The following is a 24,476-nucleotide window of genomic DNA, read 5'->3' as shown; positions in this document are numbered from 1 at the left end:
CCTGTAGGGGAGGATCCCCCAGAGCCACCTCTGATTTACTCACATGTCAGAATTGCTCCCCACACCCCTGTAAGATGTGAGCTCACCAACCAAGCCCACAGGGCCGCTTTTGTCTCTAACTGTATAGTGTCCAGTTGAAACACACACCCCTTAGGTCAGGTCCTCTCTGCCCCCTCCCTGAACCAGCCGTCCTGCCTGTGTCTATCATGGGCTGCAGTGTTTCCTGCATGCCTCATGTCCTGCTCACTATCCTGCTTCCTGCATGCCTGATGTCCTGCTTGCTGCAGTTCTGATGCCTGTGAGTGAGGTTTGTGCTCCAGGGTGTGCAGCAGTGTGGGATTGGCATCTACCACGCCTGGGCCACACTGAGCAGCCTAGGCTGTCTCTCAGCAGGCGTTCCCCAGAGTCTCCCTCCCCAGGGCCCTCCATCCCCATGAGCCTGTCTACTAGAGCGTCACGCAGATGGAGTCACCCTCCGTCCCCATGGCCTGTCTGCTAGAGCCTCACGCGGATGAGTCACCCAGGTCTGGGCTTCCCAGTCTGGCTTCCTTCACACAAGTGCTCACGGTCCTCAGGCTGCTGCGTGTGCCCATGGAGGACCCTCTACTGCTGAGCAGCGTCCCACAGTGGGCACCTGCCAGTCTCCTGGTGAGGGGCAGCCAGGTGGTTTCTGGTTTGGGTGATTGTGGATAGGGCTGCTGTAAACATTCTTGTACAGATTATTGTGTCAACACAGGTGTGAAATTCATTTGGGAAGGTACCCAAAAGTGGGATTGCTGGGTCCTCAAACCACATTAACAGAGGGGTTGTTGGTGGCATGGGGGGTGAGGGAAGTGCTGCAGGGGAAGGCCGTGGCTCATGTGCCACAGAGGCCCTTGGTCACAGTTGGTCGTGTGTCTGGTCCTTGTGGTCCTCTGCTGCCAACTCATGAATACACACTGAGCGGAGAAGCTCCCTCAGAGGAGGCACTTGGCCAGCTGTGACCCACACTCAGCATAGCCACTTTGAAAACATGCCCACGCCTCAGGACCTCGAGTGCCATTTGTCCAGGTGGGGCCTGAGGCATACTCACTGGGGGGTCTCAGGACTGTCTGCTCTTGTTGGAAGTCAGGGCCGGGACATGAAGCTGTGCCTGTGGGACCTGGCAGAAGGCCGGAGCGCTGTCGTGGACTCCATACACCTAGAGAGCGTGGGCTTCTGCAGAAGTGCCATCCTGACTGGAGGGTGGCCACACTGGACATTGGCCGTGCCAGGGAAGGGCAGCGATGAGGTGAGAACCAGCCTAGCCGAGGCCCCTCATTCTCTGAGACAGGTGGGCTTGCTGCCCTCCTGCTGAGGACATGCCTGTGCCCACCTGCAGGGTCCCTGCTGCCTAGGGGTGGCCTGGTGAAACAGCCCTCCCAGGGCAACATGATAGTCAGGAAGGGGCCTGGGCACCCAGGATAGTGCTGCTGTGGGGGAGAGGGCATGGGATCCTGAGGCCAATGGGACTGGCTGGTGGCAGAGACCTCTCAGGTCCTCATGGGCCTTGGACCTGCACAGGAAGAGGTGGTAGGAGAGACCTTGTGAAGCTGGGGGGCACTGAGCCAGAGCAGCGGGGGTGGTGATATTTTGGGGCCCAGAACTGGGCATGACTGGGATGTAGGAGCTGGGGGTTGGCACCATGGTGCAACTGCAGCCCCCAGGGCACAGGTAGGTGACAGGGAATAGGGCTTTGAGGAGATCACTGTCAGTGGAGCCTGCACTGGAGTGACTAGAAGTGTTGTTGATGTGGGGCTGGCCAGGCTGACAGCAGTGTCTGTACCCCTGGAGGCAGAGGATCTGCCTGGGGCTGGAGGAGAGCGTTCAGGAAGCTGAGCGGAGGTATCACCGAGGAGCTAAGAGTGGCTGAAGGGAAATTGTGGAATAGCTGTGAGTGGAGCTGTCCTGGTGCAGCCAGGGGTCCTGGGGGGGTGAGGTGTGGGAAGATGGCATTCGCCACACTTGGGTGGGGCCTCCTGTCCTTGTGAACCCTGGCTGGGCAGGCGGCCCCCTCAGTGCTGGGCTTGCCCCCCCCCCCACAGGAAGAGTCATTCTGCCTTGAGGCAGGTGTGGTTTATAAGTAATGAGCCGGTAACAGGCATTTATTTGTTCACGATTGTGTGTAAGTCACCCATTAGGAGCTGCGTGTACTTGCCAATCTGTCCAGCCCTCCTATGAGTCTCAGTAATGTGAGGAAGAGTGCTCAGCGCTGCCCTGAGGCAGGTATCAGCTCCCACCACCACAGCCCTGGCCTAAGGGTCTTCCCTACCCTCTGCCCAGTGTGCCTGTTCCCACCACCCTAGGCTGCTTCTGGGCCTCAGTTGGCCTGCCTGCCCCATTGCTTGGACGCACGTCCCTGGGCTCCCCAAGCATGCAGCATCTGTATCTTTCTGGAGCTGCCAGTCTGGGATCTTGTGTCCTGGGAATGGTTCCCTTCCACCTTCCCACCTGGAACCTGCCTGGACCAGACCCTGGAAGAGCATTGCTGGCCTGTGCCCAGGTAGTGCTCTGGAGCTTGATTGGCCATCTGGGTGGCCACGGTTGCCCAAGCCTACTATTTTCCCTTCTGGAAACAGAAGCTGGAGTGGAGCACCAGGTGGGAAGTTTGTTGGAGTCTGCAGGAAGTGCCAAACACAGGTGCAGGCAGGGACCTTCTCTCCCTTCCTGGAAGGCCCAGCGGGGTCCAGGCCTGCTGGACTCTGGGCCTGCTCCAGGTGCTAGGCCTGGGCCCCCTGATCCCTGTACTGGAATGTGGTTGGAGGTGCCTCCATCCACACTCCCCCACTGCACCCACTATGAGTCTCGGGCTGCCTGTGTTTCACCGTCCCCGTCTGCCTGCCTTTTGCCCTGTCCTCACTGGCCTGCCCAAGTCCCCAGGCCCCGAGCCCCGCTCTGTGCATCTCAGATCAGGACCCTTCTTGACTGTGGGCTGTGTGTGGCTCTGTGGGTGGCATCACCAGTGTCTGCTCCCTCCTTGGCTCCTCCAGTGAACCTCAGGAACCAGCTCCTCCCCCCATTTTGCAAAGGAGCAGACGTTTTCAGACACTTACCATGGAGGAGGGTGAGACAGACGGAGAGCTACCCTGAGGTGGTCTGCATGCCCCAGACCACCTCCTCACAACCTACGCTGACATTCCCACAGACCCTTCGTGAAAACATCAAAGAAGCAATGCTGGGTCATGGAGGTGGCATCTGGTTACCTGTAGGTCCCCACACAGTGGCCCCACTCCTCTCACGGGGGCCTGTGCTGGAGACGCTCAGAGATGGGCTGAGCCCACCTCCGCCTCCTCTCACAGGAAGGGTCTGGAGTCACTGTCACCCTGCAGAAGCAGACACAGGCTGAGCCCGCTCCAGCTCCTCCTGGGTCTCCACTCTCCTCTGGGTCTTGGTTTCCCAGTGTTCTTGTTCCTATGTGTCTCTCCATGGTGCTGGAGCTTACCCTGGAGCAACTTTTTCATAAGGAATCCTTGGTGTTCAAGCAGGCACTTGCCATCTTGCTGGCTTCATCTCAGGTTTATCTCCCTCACCTGTAGCTGCAGGCCAGTCTCCCCACTGTGGTGCTCCTGAGGTCTGTAACTACTTTGCTATTCCAGCAACTCCTTCTCCTGGAGCCTCTTCTGAGTTCATGACTACAGTGATCTCTCTGTCACTCATGTTTTTTTCTGTTCCCCTCACTGTGTTGCTATATTTATTGCCCTGGACCTCTTCTGTTATAGGCTTGCCCTGAGGCAAGGGCCCTGGGTTCCTGGGTGAGGGTGTGGAGTCTCTGTGTGTGTGTGCACACGTGTGTGGGGGCAGGCACGGGGGCAGTGGCTCCAAGATAAGCTATGAGCCCCCCACCCCACGGGTGCTGAGTAGGGGCAGGAACCCAACCCTCAAGGCTGAGCTGCACTGCTGGCCCCTGGTGAGCACACAGTGGCCCCTGCCCATCGGGCTCCTACATTGTTGGCAGAACTCTGTTGCAGGGAGAACCAGGCCATGTGCTTGGCTCCTAACCCTGCCTGGGGGCTGCCCTCAGCACAGCTGCCAGCACACTGTGGCCAACCTGGGATTCAGACTGTGTAGCTAGTGAAGGTGGCTGGGGTCTTCCCAGTATGGACTGCTCAGACACTCTCCTCCAGACGATAGGGCAGGACTAGAGAGGCTGGGCCGGCTGGTGTGAGTTCTTTCTGCTCAATGCCCCAGCCCCTTGCACTGCAGGCTCCTGTGCAAATCAGGGGATGCCCATGTCACCAGGCCTCCTGTCCAAGGTGCCTACATGTTGCCACCACATTACTGGTGGAGAGCCACTTCCATAGTTCCTATGGGAAGTTCTGAGCCAGTTGAGCCCCCCCAGTTCACAGGGGAAGGGCAGGGGGGCACCTAAGCCCGTCATCTGGGATCCCATCCCTGCTGGGTGGGTGAGGGAGATAGGTGCTCAGGATGAGGGACAGCTGGGGCCTGATACTGGGCTGTGGCATTTCAGTGCTGCCCGGCTCTGTTCCTCACAGCCTAAGCCACAGTCTGGGGCTGGGCAGAGCCCAGCTTGGCTGCTCAGCAGACGGGCTGTGGGTGAGCCTAGACTACATGGGCTGGCAAGACACATCCCCCAGTCCAGGTATGGCAGGGTCCTGGCCTGTGCCACTCTGTGCCATCAGTACCCTGAGATCCTTCATAGAGGCCCACACCAGGGAAGAGAAGCAAATAGAATTGGCTTAGCAGAGTCAGGGGCGTGTGAGCTGGGCCTCCTGCTCAGCCCAGACAGTAAAATCTGGGAGAGGCCAGAGTCAGTCAGGTGGTGACGTGTGGTCCCCCGGGAATGATACAAGCATTTTGCAAGGGCCCAACTAGCCTGGGGCCCAGGAGCCAGTGCAGCCTAATTAGGAACCTCAGCTCCCAGCTCCTCGTGGGGAGGGAGCAGACAAAAACTCAGAGCAGCCCTGGCTAATCGCCTTAAAAGTCTCTTGTTTGTATAGCACAGACTTGACTTGGCGTCAGCCCAAATCAACTTGTTTTCTTCCTGTCAGGTTCAGATTCTAGAGATGCCATCCAAGACGTCAGTGTGCACCCTGAAGCCGGACGCAGATGCCAAGCTGGGCATGCCCATGTGCCTGGGGCTGTGGCAGGTAAGACTGAGCGTGCGCCAGCCACGCCCTGCCAGCCACGCCTGCCGGGCCTGAGTCATGCCCCATTCAGGGTCTGATTTAATGCTAAGCCAGTCGGGCAACACCCCCTTTGGAGAGACCTGTGCAGCCGCCTCCTGCAGCCTCAGTATCCCCACCGGCCCTCTGCCTTCCACTGCTGCTGCCATGAGGGGCTCCTGGCATCATCCCATGGAGGGTGGTGCCCTCCTGTGGGTGGCTTTGAGGAGGGGGATGTGGGGCCAGTGGCCAAGCCCGCTCCCGTGAGAGCCATGTGCCCTAACACTCAGCCCCACAGCCCCACAAGGCCCTGGCCCTGCCAAGCTGGGAGGGGTGTGCTCACTAACCAGGCCAGCCTACACGGCCCTTCCCTGCCCGGGATTAGTTTTTGTTACTCCTTTGCCTTTAGAGTGGGTTGAACATAGTGCACAGTGCCTCTCCCCACAGCCACACTCGGAATTTCTGATCTGCTGCCATCTCCTTCTTTCTTGACTCTGCTTTCTGGTTGGAGGGGTCAGGAGGTGTCTCCTGGGGCTGCAGTAGCAGTCCAGGCTGCGTTGCCCAGCTTGGACAGGCCAGCATACTGCAGCACATGGCTGGGAGGGATCCTTCTGTGCCCACCACATCCACCAGCCCATCCAGTGACCCCAGCCCTCCTTAAGTCTCGCCTCTTCCTCATCCACCCCTGGTCAGAGGGTGCACACATGTTCCCCGTTCAGGCTACCTGTGTTTGGGACCACAGAGCAAATAGTCTGGTGTAAGGAGTCTCCAGCAGCCCTGGCCGTGTTGTCACTGCTGAGAAACCTGTCCTGGGAGGTCACTGGGCAGAGCCTGCCCTGCAGCAACAGGCAACCCTGCACCTCCCTGTTCTGATCAGCTGCAAGGGCTGCCCTACCCAGCCCTTATCAGGAGCGAGTGGTCCTGCCTCGCACCTTGCCAGCTTTCTGAACTCTTCAGGAAAGTTAGACTAGACAGGTCTGTGCCCACCAGGATGGGCACCCCAGAGAGGCTCCTCCAAGCTTTGGTATCTTCACATGGCCAGAAGGATTGCTGCTCTATCTTGCTGACAGAATGTTCAAGTTGGAATTTGGGGTCTCCTGTGAGGTGCTTCTGCAAAGATACCATAGGTGGGGTGACTTTTAAGAGACCCACCTGAAATGATCAAGCTCTTGGCACTGTTAGGTTTTGGCCTCAGGGACTGTGGTGGTGCCTGGGTCACTGGCCTCTGTGTGTCCAGGCCAGGCGGCTCTGGGGTGCTCGGTGGGACTTTAGCATAACAGGACATCCAGGCTGCACCCACTCCTGTTCAGCTCCCTGGGAAACATGGGTCATTGCACAATCATGTAGAATTCCAGCAGAAAAATGTGCAGAAAGGGATGTATCAACTTGTTAAGGTGATTAATACAGCTGACAGAGGACAAATCACGTTTTTGTTGGATGATACAGATCCAGCGTGAAGCATTCCACCAAGAAAAACCTACATCAACTGGAAATGTTCCTTTTTGTTTTTTTTTTTTATCCCTAAGCCTGAAGGTCCAGGGTGCACCTTACTAATCTGAGTAGGGCAAAGTGGTGACTAGGGTTTTTTTTTTTTTTTTTTAACACTCAAGTATATTCTTATTTTGTGTCAAAGCAGGTGACCTGGTCTATAAGAATAACTGTTGTATAAAAGGTCAGGGTCTCTGTCAGATCCTGAGACCCTGAGGCACAGTCTTTGGTGCTAGCCTCAGGGCTGAGCCCAGAGCCCCTCACAGCCCTGCCAAGTTGGGAGCTGCCCGTGGGCCCTCCTGTGTCCTCTGGGGCTGCTCATTGAGGCATAAGAGGAGACACCAAGCTAGGCCTGACCTCCAGTGTCAGCTGAGGGAAAGGGGGAAGAGAAAAGAGAGATGACATGACTCCAGATCTTTCCCGTTTGGAGCTCAGGAGGCACAAGGGTGTGGTCATCAAAGGCCCAGCCTCAACAGTGCTGTCCACTGCAGTGTCTGTCATGAGTGGTGCCGGAACCCAGAGCACAGCAGAGAGCAAGGCAGCCACAGGACGAGACCCTCCAGGCCAGCTAACCTGTGGCACCACCACAGGTGGTCAGTCATACCTAGGCCCTGTGTTAACTACACCACCACCCAGAAGCATGGGCTGAGGCTCCCACCTGCATTAGTTTGCAGAGACTGGTCAGTGCTGACGTCAGTGATGAGAGGGGCCCTGAGGCCCTTCAGCTCAGGAGACAGGAGGCACATGCCCTAGGGAGAGGGGGCAGGCCAGAGGTGATGAAAACTGGAGACAGGTGCCACAAAGAGCACTGCCCCTAGGGAAGCAGACCCCCGTGAGCCCCTGGCGAGTTCTTGGAAGTCAGGCTCTGGGGTGGGCCCGGCGGCCTGGCTACACTGTAGCTGACAGCAAGGGTGGTAGCTGACCCTGGTTGGGGTGCAGTGTGTTTAGGCTGCTTTCACCTAGCCTTGACCCTGCCTTCAGTCCACACTTGGATGCTCTCGGGCGGGAGGCCCAGCTGCCTGCAAGGAGCTCCAGGCAGAGGTACGGCACTTCTTCAAGTTCCCTGGGTCACGTCTAGGGGGAAAGTGTATGTTTCTGCAGGTACCATATCCGCTCAGGTGACCTGAAAAGTGCCTAGGTAGCGCTCTCCCCTGTGGTAAGACTCTAGGCAGAGTGCAGTGACAACTCGGCTAGTGTGCAGGGAGGCAGCTGGGAGACTTGTGGTCTACCTCCTGGGGGTCACCTTTCTGTTTTGTTACTGTGGACTGCACTGTCATAGGAACACAGTGGCTTTACAAGCTGTTCATATGTGGGAGGACTCATGCCTTTGGGCCAGCCTGGTCTCCCTACGTGCATTTACCTGTGTGCAGGCCTGTGTCCTGCCCACCTCTACCCAGCCAGCCCTTCTGGGTCAGGGCGACCCACCTCAGGCTGCAGGCCTGGCTCCCTGGCTCCCATCACCACCCTGCTGGTGCACAGGGGATCCCTGGGCCCTGCACTGTTTGGAGACATGGTATCTGCTTATTGGGCACATGCCCTGTGCCCCTAGCCAGCCCACCTCTCCTTAGCCACACAAGGTTTCTCTCAGGCCGACACCCTGGGACCTGGGGACTGACAGCTGTGTCCCCAGGGTGACGTGGAATCTGCAGCACTCTTCTGCACTCACTGCAGAGCTTAACAAACGAGGCGCCTGCCCAGGCCTCAAAGCCCCCTGACCCGCTCCCTCATTCATCACGGTGCTTGGGGTGCAAGCTCAGCGCCGGCAGCTCAGACCAGCCTTCCTGGGGCAGGCGCTGCAACAGCCACATTGACAAAGCTCAGAAAGTTCATTTTTCATTGAGAGAGACTCACAGTTTCTCCCGGCTGGCTACTCCAGACAGGTGACAGCCCCAGCCAGGGGAGACCACAGTCTCAGGCCCAGGGAAGAGGAGGCAGGATGTTGGATCCCTGAACATGAGAGGGAAGCGGACTCTGCCACACTGCAGTGCCTGCAGGACCCAGTGCGGGCACATGCCAGGTCCTGGGGCCAGCAGGAAGTGGCACTGCAGGCGGTGCCCGCTGACCCCATGTTCCTCGGGCTCCACCATCTAGGGAAGGGGCTGGGCTGCAGGGCCTCTGGCCTGTCACAGCCACCTGAAAGATGGGAGAGACAGCTGTCTTCAGAACTGACTTCCCCCAGAACTGACTGGAGACAGAGCCCTTCTAGGAGCTGACTGCTCTGCTATCCCTGCAGGCCCGCTCCAGCCCCCGCCCGCTCCTCCTGGCTGGCTATGAGGACGGATCGGTGGCCCTGTGGGACATCTCAGAGCGGAAGATGTGCAGCCACGTCACCTGCCATGAGGAGCCTGTCATGGGCCTTGACTTCGACCCCCAGCAGGCCCGGGGCATCTCAGGCTCCGCGGGGAAGGCTCTGGCTGTCTGGAACCTGGACAGGCAGCAGGCCTTGAAGGTCAGTGCTGGGCCCTGGGCTCATTTATCCTGCTTTGCACTAACAGTCTGATAGGCTGAAACAATATTTAGGCATGAAGAGGAGCTGCTCCAGATCCCTGGCTAATCAATCACTCGGAGGCGGGTGGGGCCCTCCAGCCTGCGCAGGAGGAAGGGGGCGTGGGCGCTGGCAGCCTGTGTACATGGCTTGGGTTTCTCCTAGGCCTCGGGTTAACAGCAGTCACGTCTTGTTGGTCCAGAGAAAGGCACGTAGAGTCCAGGAGTGCTCAAACCCCTCTGAAAACTCAGAGGAATTTGGTCAGTAAGGAACTGATTAATCCAAAAAAAAAAAAGAAAACCAATGTGGAGAACTCCGTGGAGCCGCTGCCCCCATGGTACCTTTGCTCATGCGCAGTGGGAAGGCCTGGCAGGAAGGGCACCTGGGCTCAGCACAGGCCTCATCTGGACAGCATGGCCTGGGTTGGTGCAGAAGGGGAGTCGGGGAGCCGCCTCTGGTGCAGCTGTGGGACCACAGGGGATGAGGTGCTCCTTGTGTGCTGGGCTGTCCCCCAGGGGCAGCCTGGGTGCACCCTGGCTTCCGGGGGTGGACAAGGAACCCTCATCTGCGAGAGCTTTGGTAGACAGAGGCTTACCCAAGGCCAGTGAGCAAAACTGTGGATGCAGACCTGGTGTGGGCAGGGGCCTGGGTTGGGGGTGTGTGTCCCTCCATTGGCCCTAGTGGAAGCACTTGACAGGTCTAGACCCTGCCTCCCCTGGGTGCTCTGCCCTGGAGCACTGGGGGTGGGGCATGGAGGCGGCCCCCTCTGTCACTGTGCAGGCCCAGCCCCTACCTCATAACAGGAGATGGCAGGGAGGGAATCACTTGGGACCCTCAGATGGGAAAGGGCTCCCTTTTGGCCTGTTAGTCCCACCCCACCAGGCTCCCTGAGGCACATGGTAGGGCAGGGGCAGGATGGGTCCTGATGCCTGTGTTCTCCAAGGCTCTGGCAGCCCTGCACTGGGCACACCACAGTCTCTCATAAGCCCATTAGTCACAGAGGCCCTGTTCTGAGGGTGGAGCTTCTCGTGCCCCCACCTGGAAGGAAGGGTCTCTGGGACCTTCAGTAGCTGGCCTGGCTGTGGGTGTGGGTAAGAGTCGAAAGGGCAGTGGTCATTTTCAGACATAGGAGCTAAGCCCCACTTGGTGCTGCACCTGGCCAGGTGGGCGTGGGGACCTCGCTCCCACTGGTCAAGCCTGGTAGGGGGTCCCGGGTCATCCTGCTGTGGCATGGCCTCGCTCAGCCCCACTCTGCGGATGACTGAAGACGCAGGTGGCTCCCTGGGAGTCCCATCCCCATTCCACATCTAGGACCCTGGGAGGGGCCCTCCTGCCGTCCTGGCCCGGATCTGCCTGGCCTCTCCTGGTGTTTGGGAAACAGCTGCTGGAACTTAAGACTAATTTATGGGGCACGTTCCAATCCAGAAACAAAGTTTACTGTGCCGATGAATTTAAAAGTTAAAGCAGAAGAGGGGACCAGGTATTAATGAATTCAAAAGTTAAAGCAGAAGGAGGACTAGGAACGTGAGGGTGGGTGTGCTGGGCAGGGCCTCAGCCTACAGTGCACATCAAAGGGGGACAGATCTCCATCTGTGCATGAGAGGTCCTGGAGGGGAGAGATAGCCCCAGGGCAAGGGCTGGCCAGCCTTGCTTTGCCCAATATCACATCCACCATCAGCCTCAAAGGCCCTGGAGAGTTCAGGTTCTGTGCAGCCTAGGCCTGGAGGGCACATCCAGGGGCAGTTAGCTGAAGCGAGCCATCTGAGGGCACGGTGCTAATCAGGAGCAGGTGAGGTGGCCTCGAGGCCCTTGGTACCCATAGGTGTCCTCGCCCACCTCTGTTGCCACCCTGACTGAGAGCCATATGGGCTGGGATGTGCCTCCCTGCATCCTCCGCCACAGCCTCTAATGAGCCCAGATCAATCTTTCCCAGGCGGGTGCTAGGAGCCCAGACATGGACGAGGTTCCCGCACCAGGACGTGGGTAATCGGAACCAGATGGTGGCCGTGCTATGCATTCCTGGCACCTGAGGTCATGAGCTGGGAGAGTCACTGTGGCCAGAGATCTTCCTGGTAGGTTCTGGCCCAGGTTGGGGCATGGCCAGGGGGCTGCCATGGTGATGAGGAAGCTGCTCTGGTCAGAGGTGCGTAGAGGCCTGTGGTGACACCAGCCACCCTATCCTGCTTGCCAAGGTGGCTTTCCTGCAAACCATGGCAGTTTGGGCCTGGGCTGTCCTCAGATACAGGTGGTGCGCAGGCCTGCTCCTTCCCTCCCACGCTTGGGGCAGGGCCCACAAGCCTTGAAGCAGGGGCTGATTTACAGCCGGCAGTATTTTTAGGCCTTTAAGTAATAATGAGGCTCCCCCACCCAGGCATGCTGGCCTGGGAAGGGACCAAGTGCGGCTCTCCTGCACTCTACTCCACCGGGCGTCCCCAGCTGGGCTCCAATCTGCACACAGTGGGGATGGTGCCTGCTGTTTTGGCAGGAGGAACCTGGCAGCACCGGGCTCAGGCTGCTGTCACTGCAGGGCAGGATGGTCCTCCTCTTCCTTCTCAGTCTCCCTCTGGGAGGATCCACCAGGCTTCCCTTTGCCCTTTCTCCCCAGGGGGAACCTGGTCCTCATGTCAGGTTATCATGGCCTCCTGAGAACAGCTGAGGGGAATATGGGGTCACTCCTGTCCCCAGGGAAGCCTGGTCCTCGTGCTAGGTTGTTCCAGCCTCCTGAGCACAGCTGAGGAGAATGTGGGGTTGCTCCTGTCCCCAGGGAAGCCTGGTCCTCGTGCCAGGTTGTCCCGGCCTCCTGAGCAGAACTGAGGGGGATGTAGGGTTACGTCCCCAGGGGCAGTGCCTGCTCAGCCCAGCCAAGCTGCTGGGAAGGAGCTGGCATCTCAGGCCCTCAAGGTAAAGACAAGGTGTGGAGGGCACTCTGCCTGTGCCCACCCTCTGTCCGTGGAGGCCATAGGTTGCACCCTTTATGGAACGCTCTGCTTAGCTTGCCTTGGGCCCCATGTGTGTAGTAACAGGGCCAAAAGCAGCCCTTTGCCTGCTGGAGAAATGCACGCTGATAACACATTTCTGTGGAGGAAATAGGAGGCAGTGGCTCTGAGGCGGCTAAGTGGGCTCCAGTGGGGCTCACTATTCTGGGCCCCAAACCCCCTCCGCCACTGACTTGGGGCAAAGGTCACAGAAGAAATAAGGGTGACCATGATGGTGTCCAGTCAGCCTCCTGCCTTGTTCCCAGCTGCCGGCCCCTCCTGGGACCACAGTGTTCTGGCCCCTACAAGTTGGAGAGGGGCTCCTGGACTGCTGGCAGCGCATCCCACACACCTGCACACATGCACCTGGCATCCACCCTGCAGCCCTGCCCAGTGAGTGTTGGTCTTGGGGGCCACTTAGCCAGGCTGGGGGATGGCCCTGTGCACACTGAGGGCCTGCCTAGGCTCAAGGTCACCCATCGACAGCTTTGTGTTCAGGGTTGTGTGTGCACAGTCAAGTACATGGAGACCCCAAAGCCATGGTCTGCCAGTGAGTGCAATGGGAGGCAGGTAGAGTGTCTGTGATGCAGAGACGGTGTTGGTTGGGGCATGGTGGGGGGAGGTGCTTGAGAGGGGCCTGGAGAGGCCCCCAGCAGAGCAGGAGGTCAGGCTAGGGGACAGGGGCTTGCCTGAAGAAATGGGTTGGTTGGAGGGGTCTTCAGGAACCCTGAGCTGCCCAGCAGGGGCAGTGGCTGGGGTTGTTGGAGGCTTCTGCTCATTAGGTGAGGTTCCTTTGCTCTCTTGGTGAGAGGAGCTGGAACCAAATGTTTTCACTGTGTCCCTCTGATGCATATGGCTTTGCTTCTCAAATCTGTTTAATTTAGTGAATTGCACTGCTGGAATTTTTTTAACATTAAAGCAACCAGATAGTCCTAAAATAACCTGCTAGGTGGTGCTCACTGCTTACTCAGCGGGCTCTGTCAGAGCTACTCAGGGCTTCAGGCTGACCTGCCCCCATCTCCTTCTGCCTGCCTGGTGCTAGGAGCCCCAGAATTGGGGGTAAGGTATTCCCAACTGTCCTGAACCACGGGTACGTTTGAGTGGGGCAGGGGACTCTGCTTCTGGAGAGGCCAGGCTCAGTCTCTCCTATACCACTCTGGACAGGCCTTCTTTTCAGGAAAGGTTCATTTTTCTCTGTGGACGAATTTCCTGATTTGTAGGAAAGTTGTGTTTTTATAGGAATTTGTCTATAGGCATAAAAATCTTTAAGGTATTTTCCCAGTGACCTTGTCCTTAACCTTGTTCTAGCTGTTTGTGATGGCTATAGCATTTCTGCCATGTTCCCAGTGCTGCCCCTGTTTCATTCTTCATGGTCCTTGGGAGTCTTTACTTTTCTGTTTCATCATTTCTGTTCTTGCCTCCCTCTTCCTTCCTCCCACGTGCTCTGGGCTTGCTCTGTTGATCTGGCTCAGTCAGATGTGCAGCCTGTCAGCTCTGAGTTTACCTTTGCCCAGCCACCGTGAAGCCTAAGTGTTTCCACTGGTGACCCTCCAGCCAGGCCTCTAACTTCTAGGTAGACCCTGTTTTCCACTTTGATTTGCTCTCTGGCTGCTGAGTTGATGAAAATGTTCTTATAATTCCAAATGTTTGACTTTTCATTTGAGTTTTTCCCCCAGTTATTTTTTAGTTTTCAATTTCTAATGTAATTACATTGTGGTCTGAGGACAAGGTCTGATTGACATCAGTTGTCTGAAACGTGGAGGCTGTCCGTGTCCAGAAGCACTGCACATGTGTGCCTGAAAGGCAGGGCTGCTCCTCCCAGATGTGCTGGTGTGCACGTGAGTGCTAGGCCACCTGTCAGCCACCTGTGCTGGGACAGGGTCTCTTCAGGCACAGGGAGGTTGTGTGCTGCAGCCCACCATCTCCAACTTTCTTGGAGGCCTGTCTGGTGCCCGCTGCTGCTGACCCAGGCACCTGCGGGTCTAACACAGGGTCTCCCCAGCCAGTCGGGCCTTTTCTTCACTTCCCTCATTATCTCCAGGGAGGGTTTTGCCCAAAAGCCTATTTTACCAACAATTTGCAGCCTGAGCCAAGTTTCCTTAGACCACTACTTCCCCTCACAGCAGCAGTTCTCAACCTGTGGGTTGCGACCCCTTTGTAACAATGAAAATACATCGTGGCATTAGGAAGGTTGAGAACCACTGCCTTAAAGTCTTCATTTCTCAATGCTTTCACCTCTAGCCCCCGGGCTACACACATACAGAAGCATCCCTCCTAGAACCAGGCTTCGCCCTGAAGGTCATGTTCTGACATCAGAAGCCCTTTCTCCATGTGACAAAGAGGCCGTCCAGTAGGGGTTCCTGCAGCGGGGCCCTCCTGGTGCTAGTGGCCCTGAGAAGTGTGGCCTGGGCACTAATGGGGCTCCAGCAGCCAGGGCCACACTCTGGTCCACTGGTCACTGGGCTGCTAAGAATCAGCTCCCCGCTGGTCACCTCCCCTCAAGGGCTGATCCCACACATTCTTACATACTGAGTCTCTGTTTTAATTTAGTTCAGGATATTTCCTCTTTTCCCTGGTGGTTTCTCCTTTGATCTGTAGGTTTCTCGGGAATATATTATGTAATCTCCAAATATTTGTTGGTTTTGCAGATATCTTTAATCTAGTGTAATTCTGTTGTCAGTGAATGTTCTCTGTATAATTTCAGTGTTTAGAAATTTACTAAGGCTCATTTTGGGCCACCATGTGGTGTGTCTTGTGGAGCATGCCACATGGACTTGAAAGGAACGTGTGTTCTGCACTTGTGGGGTGGAGCACTCCACCAGCCTGGCCCAGGTGGCGGAGGTGACGGGGGCGTCAGTGTCCTTGCCGGTGTTTCTGCCTACTTTCCTCCTGGTTACTGAGAGAGGGGCTTGAGATCTCTGGCCATGGACATGAATGTGCCTATTCCGCCTTGGCTCGGCCAGCTTGGCTTCATGAGCTTTGAAGCTCTGTTGTTGGGTATGTCATCACTGAGGCGGTTACCTCATCCTGGTGAAGGACCCTCTTTCATTAGGAATACCCTCCTTTATTTCTTGTGACGTTCTTTGTCTGAAAGCTGGACAGTGGCTTTGACTTTCTCATGTCTGCTCTTTGCATGGCATATCTTTTCCTGGCTTCCACGTTCAACCTGTCTTGAGCTCTTCATAAAGAGCAGCTTTCGTAGACAGCATAGAGTCGCATCTTGTTTTTTGATCCTTTTTGGCAATCTCTGTCTTTTAATTGGAACATTTAGTCTGTTTGCATTCGCGTGACTATTGATGTGTCTGGAATTAAATCTACCAGCTCTGTGTGTGTTTTCCGCTTCTCACTTCCATTTTTGACTTCTTTCTCTCCTCTCTTACTTTCTTTTGTTTTTAGCAGACGCTTGTTTTTTCGGTATTCCATTTCACTTCCTCTCTCGGCTTCTTACCCATACCTCTTGCCGTGTTTTTTTCTGAGTGGTTGTTTGTGGGCTGACAATGGGCCTCCTTCTGGAAGTCTCCGGAGGCAGTGTTGTTCACTTCCTACCTCGGGGATGCACTGACCTTGTCCTTGCACAGTTCCCTTTGTCCCTGTCGCAGCCTTTCTGCTACTGTTATCGGCCTTCTACACACGTGATAAACTCTGTCTTACAATATTAGTTTCATTTTAAATCATCAGGTTTTTTATATTGGTAAGAAATTTTAAAATATGGCATTTTAATCCAAGTCATGACGCCAAGAAAAATAAAAATTAAAAAAAAAATACATGGGGACAACACTGTGGCTCAAAGGAGTAGGGCACCGGCCCCGTATGCTGGAGGTGGTGGGTTCAAACCCAGCCTTGGCCAAAAACTGCAAAAAAAAAAAAAAAACATGGTAATTCAAGAGCATTAACACATCTGGTGCTCTTCCTACAGAGCCAGGTTGGGTTGTTTTTTTTTAGCATTTCTTATGTTGTACTTCTGCAGGCAAAAAAATTCTCTACCTTTTGTTATTCTGAAAAGTTTCTTCATTTCACTTTCTTTTTTAAAGAGTTCTGGCTGTAGAATTAAGGATAATAGCTTTGTTTTTCTTTATGCACTATAAAGACATCATCTGTGATTTCTGAGAATAATTCATGGTATCTTATCATTCCCAAACATAGAACGTATCTCACTTCATTGATACTTTCAAGACTTTATTTTATCCAGGGTATTCAGGATCTTTTTCTAATGCTCAGTGGGTTTCTCTAATCTTTTGGTCTATAAACTGTTGTTTGCATTACCATTGGGAGATGTTCAGCCATTTTTTTCCTTAACCGCTTTCACTTTCTTCTTCTCCTGGGGCTTCTATAAGTTAATTTGACAACATCCCCTAAGTCCCACTTTTGTTCAGGCTTTTTTCTTTCTTGTCTTTAGATTAGATAATATCTACTGATCTGTCTTCTAGTTCACTGATGCTTTTTACTTTACTTATTTATTTAATTATCTTTAAAGACAGAGTCTCACTCTGTCTCCCTGGGTAGAGTGCTGTGGTGTCATCTTAGCTCATAGCAACCTCACACTCCTGGGCTCAAGTGATCCTCCTGCCTCAGCCTCCCGAATAGCTGGGACTATAGGAGCCTACCACAGTGCTCAGCTAGTTTTTGTATTTTTAGTGAAGATAGGGTCTTGCTCTTGCTCAGACTGATCTGGAGCTCCTGAGCTTAGGCAATCCACCCGCCTCGGCCTCCAAGGGTGCTAGGATTACAGGTGTGAGCACGCTGTGCACAGCTTTCACTGAGTTTTTTAAAAAGTAATTTCCAATCTTTTGTTAAGCCTGTCTTATAAATAATTTATTTTAGTTATTTTTTTTTAGTTCTATATTTTCTATCATGTTTCTTTTTTATAATTTCCATTTCTCTGCTAATAGCTCCTATCTGCTTACTCATCAAGACAACTTTTTTGTCATTATTTGGATAAATTTTCTTTTCATTTCTTGAATATGTTTAAACGACTCCCTTAATGTCTTCATCTGATGTGTTCAGAATCCGTGCCTCTGGGGAGTCAGCTTCTATTAACTACTTTTCCCCTTGACTGTGGGTCTTGTCTTCCTGCTTGCTTGCGTGTCTAGTAATTTATTATCTCTGTGAAAATGATGTGGGATGGAGACTCTGGATTCTGTTACTTTTCTCTGGAGAAACTTGCTTTTATTCCAGTTCACAGTTCAGTCACTGGCTGTTCACCTTGCACATGTGCAGGCTTAGCTTTGGGCTTTGTTGGAGTAGGTTTGTGGAAAGGTTGTACCTGGCTTGCTTAGTGCTATAGAACTCAACTTCTATACTCTGCCCACCTTCAGGGCTTGGTTCCTAGCTTTGCTGCAGGAGTTCTAGGCAAGCTTTACTCTAAGGTAGGATCCTTAGTCCTGAAGTAGGGCTGTTCTGGAGACTCAGCTGGTCTTAAGTTGTTAGTCTTTGTGCTTGCACCAGCTGGAGGCCAGCCTATCAGCCTGTCAGCCCTGTTCATCAACCCTGCAGCCCCACGCAATCTGCCCTGAACATACAAAGCCCAGTCCCAGCACCAGGACATGCGAGGAACCATGCACAGTTACCCTCATCCCTCATCTTCCCCTCAGATTTCTCTGTCTCACCCCCACAGATTTCAGCCCTCTGGCCAACCCATGTTTTACCTCTGCCACCTCAGTTTACTGTGACCACTGTGTTCTGCCTGGACTTCAGGGCCAGGGCATGTCCCCAGGCAGAAAGCCCAGGGGGCACTGGGGAGCAGACCTCATGAGCTGCCCTCTCTGCCTGCCGGTGCCTGTGAATGGCTGCCTGGGTGCTTGTCTTTGGTGTGGTTGTGCAGCAGTAGGACACGTCTGGTCCCAGGCTCTATTTTTGCCACTTCTTGCTGTTCTTCCTTTGTGAATGACAATTGTGTTTATTTTCTGAAAAGATCTTTATAGGTATTCATAGGGAATTGCTAGCATTGCTTTATCATTGTTAAGTGTCACGTTCAGCATTATTTAGAGGGGCCTGTTCCTCCTGTTCATGTTCTCCTGCTGTGTCTTCGCCCGTGGTTCCTGTGCAGTCTGTCACATGCATAGCACAAATTTGGATTTAACTCAGGAATCCCATCATAAAACTGTTGAGTATGTATATTTTTATTGCTTTATGCAAACACACAAGGGTAAGTGCTAGGAGCCTACTGTCAGGTAGGAGAGGAGAGGGAGCAATGTTTTTGTTGTTACTTATGGTGGGCTGTAGATCTCTCCTCCATTGTGTGGTTGACTTGTCTATTTTGCCACAAATGAAAACGGACAGGCAAATCGGTGCACTTAGCTTTCATCCTGTCCCTCCCAGGCCCCTCCCGTGTTTCTGTTAGTTACATAGCCAGTTCTTTAGCCATAATCCCCATATTGTTTTAGACCTAATCCTGCAGGTAAGTGGATTCAGTGCTCTCTGCCAGACCACGTGCTGTGGTTTTCCAGTTATCTTGTAAGACTGGAGTTAATCTTCCAGTCCTTGAAGAAGACTTCATGGGAGCAATATTCTTTGAGTTTTTACATGTTCAGAAGTGTTTGCCTGTTGTCTTTATACTCAAGCGACAGTTTGGCTGGATATAAAATACTTGGACTGTGCTTCCCTCCTCAGCCGTGTAGGCGTTGCTCCACCATGCGATGGCACCCGTGTGGCCACGTAGCCTGGCCCTCACCGTCCACATGATGTTTTTGCCTGGCTACTGAAGAGCATTTTTAGATATTCAGTCTAATTATTTTACTAGAGCATATCTTAATGTTAACCATGGTGCCATCTTTTGGGGGGCTTTAATTTCTAGAAGTTAAAATTCCTGTTCTCGACCAGTGACTGTGGGAGCCCCTGCCTTCAGTTTTAACTCTTTATTTCCTTTCATTTTACTCATTTTTGTCGCTTCTGTCCTCTGTACCCCCTACTCTCTTGTTAAGAGTCATGTGCAATGTCTGATCCCTCTTTTCTCTGAGTTTTTTCTTCCATTTCTTTCCCTGGTTCTGCCCAGTTGGGTTTCTGCCTCTGCATTTGCTGCTTTGGGTTCTTGATTTCCAGAACAACATGCAGAGGTAACTTAATTCATAAAGTTTTCTTTCGTTTTGTTAATTTATAGCAAAACTGCTTCGTGATGGTTCCCACTGGCTTCTGGTGGTTGCCATCTGTCTCTTCTGTCTCTGTCCTCCTCTTTCCTCTGCAGAGAAGCATGATTCCCACTGGAGAGTGGCATGGCCCTTCTGGGAGGCACTTAGAGAAGAGGGTGCCAACAGAGCGCTTGGGAGGGTGGGGGTGCTGGTTTGGAAGGAAGCAGCCATTGCTGGTCATCACCATGATGGCAAAGTGCCTCTGTTATTCAGTGTGCAGGCACAGCAGTGTCACATACTTTGCAGTGCCTAGGACAGTCCCGCAGAACCAAGATCTGCTGCAGCATGGATGTGTATGAGTCCCGTGGGGGCACTTGGCCACAGAAAGTGGCCAGCTTCCCTGCAGCACAATAGGCTGTATAATTTCTGCCCCTTCTCAGAACCAGGTCAGGCCCGATGGCCTCATCTATGCTGAGGGTGCACAGTGCTCCTGCCACCACAGTGTTATCTCAGCCGCCCATACCTCCCAGGTCCCACTCCTGGTGCCTCTTCAACCTCTGTTGACTTTTTTTTTTTTTTTTTTGAGACGGAGCCTCAAGCTGTCCCCCTGGGTAGAGTGCTATGGCATCACAGCTCACAGCAACCTCCAACTCCTGGGCTCAAGCGAGTCTCCTTCCTCAGCCTCCCAAGTAGCTGGGACTACAGGTGCCCGCCACAACGCCTGGCCATTTTTTGGTTGCAGCCGTCATTGTTGTTTGGCGGGCCCGGGCTAGGGTTCGAACCTGCCACCTTAGGTGTATGTGGCTGGCGCCTTAGCTGCTTGAGCCACAGGCGCTGAGCCGACCTCTGTTGACTTTGAAGATTTCTCTCTCTCTCTTTTTTTTGAGACAGAGTCTCACTATGTCACCCTAGGTAGAGTGCTGTGGTGTTATAGCTCACAGCAACTTCAAACTCTTGGGCTCAAGCAATTCTCTTGCCTCAGCCTCCCTAGTAGCTGGTACTACAGGCACCTGCCACAACACCTGGCTATTTTTTTGTTGTAGTTGTCCTTGTTTGGCAGGCCTGGGCAAAGTTCGAACCCACCAGCTCCAGTGGAGCTGGTGCCTTAGCCGCTTAGCTACAAAATTTTCTTTTTAAGAGATGGGGTCAGCATGCAATTTCAAGATTATTTGTCTAGATACTATACTTCTATTATTTGAGATCTGACCATACTGAGACTCGAATGTCAAGGTAGGGGATGCAATATGGAAGAAAAAATAAAAGAGATGTGATCGGACTGTGTTGCACAGGCTGGTCTCAGACTCCTGGGCTACATGATCCTCCTGCTCAGCCTCCCACGTACTGGGGACTACAGGTGTGAACCACAATGTGTGGCTGAAGTCTGCATTTCTCATACTCCTCAGTGGCTAGGAGAGGAAGGAGATGGGGGAGGGAGTTGGTCAGAATAGCTTGGCAGGGCTGCAGACCACTCTGAGGGATGAGTATGGCCTAAGGAACCATCCTGGAGCAGAGGGAGTCCTGAGGAGGAGAGACAAGAGGGGGAGAATCGCTGTCAGCCAGGTAGGAGTCAGCAGCTCTCATTCAAGCCCCAGGGAGGGCACCTCTCTCCTGGTCCCGGCTAGGGGCAGGGGCCACGTGGGTGGGGCTGCTGGGACAGGCCTGATGCTCTCTCTGCTGCCCCCACTGTCACAGGTTCATGGAACTCACAGACTCACCAACCCTGGTGTCGCTGAGGTCACGATTCGTCCAGACTACAAGATCCTGGCCACTGCAGGCTGGGACCACCGCATCCGCGTGTTCCACTGGCGGACCATGAAGCCGCTGGCTGTGCTGGCCTTCCACAGTGCTACCGTCCAGTGTGTGGCCTTTGCCCCCAATGGCTTGCTGGCTGCAGGGTCCAAGGATCAGCGCATCAGTGTCTGGTCACTGTACCCACCCAGGTGACTGCTGCCTCTTTAGGAGACACGGAGTGCAAGGAGGCAGGCCAGTGCCCCAGAAGTTGCCCTCCAGGGCTCCTGAAGACCAGCTCCTCAGCTCGCTCGCTGTGGTTAGAAGCTGCCTTCTCCTTCTGTGGAATGTATCAGCACGTGGCAGTGACTTGCAACCAGCTGTATACCTGGGCATCTGCGGCCGGGACAGGAGGTGGTCAGCTGGGGCCTGTCCGTGCTCCCAACCTGAGAGTATTTTATAATAAATTTTCTATTATAGAGCTGCAGGCTTGAGGTGGGAGCTGCCTAGAGTCCCCTACTCTGATCAGAGCCCTCAGGCCCTCCACTGGACAGGGAGTCAGCCCCACTCACCGCTGCTGTCAAGTAGTCATCGTGAGCGTGGCCCCAGGGCCAGGCTGCAGGGAGCCACAGAATGCACGCACAGCTGCCTGCGACGTCCACGGCCCTTACCCCAGAGGAGGCGCAGGCTCCTGTCAGGGTGAGGCCAGAGTCACAGAAAGGAAGTGACAGATTCCCTTTAGGAGCGAGGTGGGAAGGGGATAAGAGTAGGGATGATAGCGAGGGGCTCTTGGTGTGCAGGGTTAGGCCAACATAGCCCAGGAAGGACATGCCCTCCCCAGCAGCAGCACAATGGAGGCTGGCCAGGGATGTCTGCAGAGATTTCTGGGCAGTGAGTGAGACAGGTGTGGGCTCTTCACAGTGACCACAGCCATAGTCACAGCTGTGTCCTGCACACAGGGCAGCTCACATCAAGGCAACACGGTGGGAAGCAGGACTTAGACGCCAGAGTGCCCAGAGCACCTAGAGTGCATGGCCAAGCCCAGCCTGCCAGGCATTTTCTCCTGTAGTCGGGGATGGAGTGGAAAGATGGAGTGGAAAGGAAGGGCACCCTGAAAACAGGGAGGAGGCCTATGGCAGGTCCTGAAGGAGCCAGGAACTGCGGTCCTGTACCCGCTATTGTTGCCAGAAAGCCCCATCTACTCCCCTTCACCTGAAGACTGGGGGGCCTCTGCTGGGTGGTTGCCCTGTCAGGCCCTGCTGACACCCTCAAGGACCCCCGTCCTGCTCTTCTCATCCTGGACGCAGACTGGAGCCCGCAGGCCCTGTGGGGGCAAGTGTGACCCTCAGCAGGTGCCCAGTTTTCTAGGTGGCAGTTTGGAGAGCATGTGTGGGGCAGACCGAAGGGTGTGGGGTCCAGGTAGCTGCAGCATGGAGTGGTCAGGTCAGTTCATGGAACAGCCCCCAGGGAAAGTTGGGCTGGGGAAGGAGAGGCCTTGGCTGGCCAGTGGGCAGGGTATAGGCCAGAGGGTGGCTGCCCCGAGGGAGGTGGGCATGCCTGGCCAGCCTCGCCACACAGCAGGGGAAGGGCTCCTGGTCCTGGGCAGTGGGATGGTAGAGGGTTTGTCACATGGACTCCACTGTCCTGAGCGGGAGGGGCCAAAGGAAACAGCATCACCCCCACTGGGGAGAAGAGATTCATTGCAGGAGCCAGCATCCTCCAAGGGCCTGGGCCTGCTCTGCTCTGTAGGCCAGAAATGTTAATGGGGCAGCCCAGCAACAGCGAGACCCTACCTCTGTGAAAAAATAAAAATTTAGCCAGGTGTTATGGTGGGTGCCTGTAGTCTCAGCTACTAGGGAGGCTGAGGCAGGAGGGTTATGATGATACCACTATACTCCATCCCAAACAACAGAGTGAAACCTTGTCTCAAAAAAGAAAAGAAAAGACAAAAGCGAAAGAAATAACAGTGGAGACAGCTGCCATCAGACTGGGGTGTTGGTGCTGGCCAGGCATGCAGCCCAGTGCCCAAGCTCAGGAGCCACTGGCTTGGGCACTGGCCTAGCCTCACTGGATGGGGTGGCTGCCAGTGTCTAGGGAGGAACAGGGTGATTCTCACTGAGGGTCCTCCATCTGTCTAGCAGCATGTTGGGAACACACCTGAAGGGATTAGCACACCACCTAAGCATTGGGGAGAAGGAGGGACCTTGGTTTTGGCTGTAGTGACATGACCCCCATCAGGCGCTGAGGGCACTTGTCACAGCCCAACTCAGCTGACCATGGGAGGTGGTTGGGCTCCCAAATCCCAGAAACAGCGGGGCTGGGAGGTGGGGGCCTTGCCCTGGACCTGTCCCTCAGCTCTACTCTGGGGCACTGGGCCCTGCAGTCCCCAGACTCACCCAAGGCCTGTGTGTCTGGAAAGTTCTGGAAGGAACTCTGCCCCTTCCCTATCCAGTTTATGTCCCTGTCACCACTGTGTTTCCAGAGACAGAGAGGTGTGCGTTCCATGCGCAGGGCCAAGGCTCAAGCCCATGTGGAGTTGGCTGTGCTCAGAAACCCACACTCCCAGTGTCCCGGGCGAGCTGGGTTCGTCTGCCTGCATCTTACTCAGGGGTGGTGAAGAAGTGTTGCTGGCAGGGACAAAAGGACCTGGAGTCAAAGGCCTAAGCAGGGTAGATCACAGGCTGCTGACCGGAGCCTGGTCACAGCCACCCCTGAGACCATATGGTATGGAGCAGTGTCCCAGGCACATCTTGTTCCCACATCTTGGTGTGTAGGGTGGAGTCAGGTGGTGACAGCTGTGAGGCCCTCACCCCCCCCCCATGCATGACAGGGCCACATGCCCAGGTCTTGGTGGGTAGAGCAGATTCCAGTTCCCAAGGCGTTATAGATGTCACATGTCATGTGGAAAGCTAGTGGCCCAGGCCTTTAGTTCACTCAGCTGAGCTGCCTGGGATAGCAGTGGACTCCACGCCAGCCCGGAGCTATGTGTCCCCACCCCCATTCCTCTCCTGAGTTCCTCCCTGGCACCTGGGAGGGCCATGGGACTTAGCCAGGCCCTGAGAAGTTACAAGTTGTGTGGAGGTCTGACCAGTCTTGAGCACCCCACAACATAAGAAGAAAGAGATCCCAGCTCCACATGTCCAGGTTGGAAAAGATGCTTAAGTGTGTTCCCAAAGACTTGTCCTGGTCATGTCCCTGGTGCTGAGTCCTTCTTTAGAGCCTGACCTGGCCGAGGGTCAGCAGTCAGCAGCCATGTTCTGCTGGAAAGATGCTGCCCAGCTGCCTTGGATCCCTGGCTGGGCAATGCAGGAGCTGTCCTGTGGCCTGACGTCTGGTGAGGTAGGTGCTCACCAAGCAGAGCCCTCAAGCCACTTCCAAACTGGCCCTCCACAGCCAGTGATGCTCGAGGGTCCCGTGGATGCTAACTTAGGACAGACCCTTTCCAAGGGAGTGGCTTTTTTTCCTTTACCCAAATCATCATTGCAGCTTTTTTGTAATAACCAAAAATGAGAAACAATTCAAATGTCTGTCAACAGATGCTAAAAAGCAAACTTTGTACATCTACATAGTGGAGTCCTCCCCACAGTGAGAGGGA

The 24,476-nt window shown here is 54.7% G+C and overlaps 1 protein-coding gene across 2 annotated transcripts in view; it reads left to right on the top strand.

Moving 5' to 3' along the window:
- GNB1L (G protein subunit beta 1 like) overlaps positions 1-21,327 on the top strand; it is a 56,801-nt gene extending 35,474 nt beyond the window's left edge. For both annotated transcript variants that reach the window (XM_003801704.3, XM_023508031.1), the window contains 4 exons: positions 1,108-1,270; positions 5,028-5,126; positions 8,863-9,078; positions 20,846-21,327. In XM_003801704.3, the coding sequence (XP_003801752.1) occupies positions 1,108-1,270; positions 5,028-5,126; positions 8,863-9,078; positions 20,846-21,097 (730 nt within the window). In that variant the 3' untranslated portion in view covers positions 21,098-21,327. The remainder of the gene's footprint in view (positions 1-1,107; positions 1,271-5,027; positions 5,127-8,862; positions 9,079-20,845) is intronic.
- Positions 21,328-24,476: the final 3,149 nt, after the last annotated feature.

Source organism: Otolemur garnettii, unplaced genomic scaffold (genome assembly GCF_000181295.1).
Source record: "Otolemur garnettii isolate 467f Iridium unplaced genomic scaffold, OtoGar3 scaffold00218, whole genome shotgun sequence".
Taxonomy (NCBI): Eukaryota; Metazoa; Chordata; class Mammalia; order Primates; family Galagidae; genus Otolemur; species Otolemur garnettii.
This window is presented reverse-complemented; position numbering and strand designations above follow the sequence as displayed.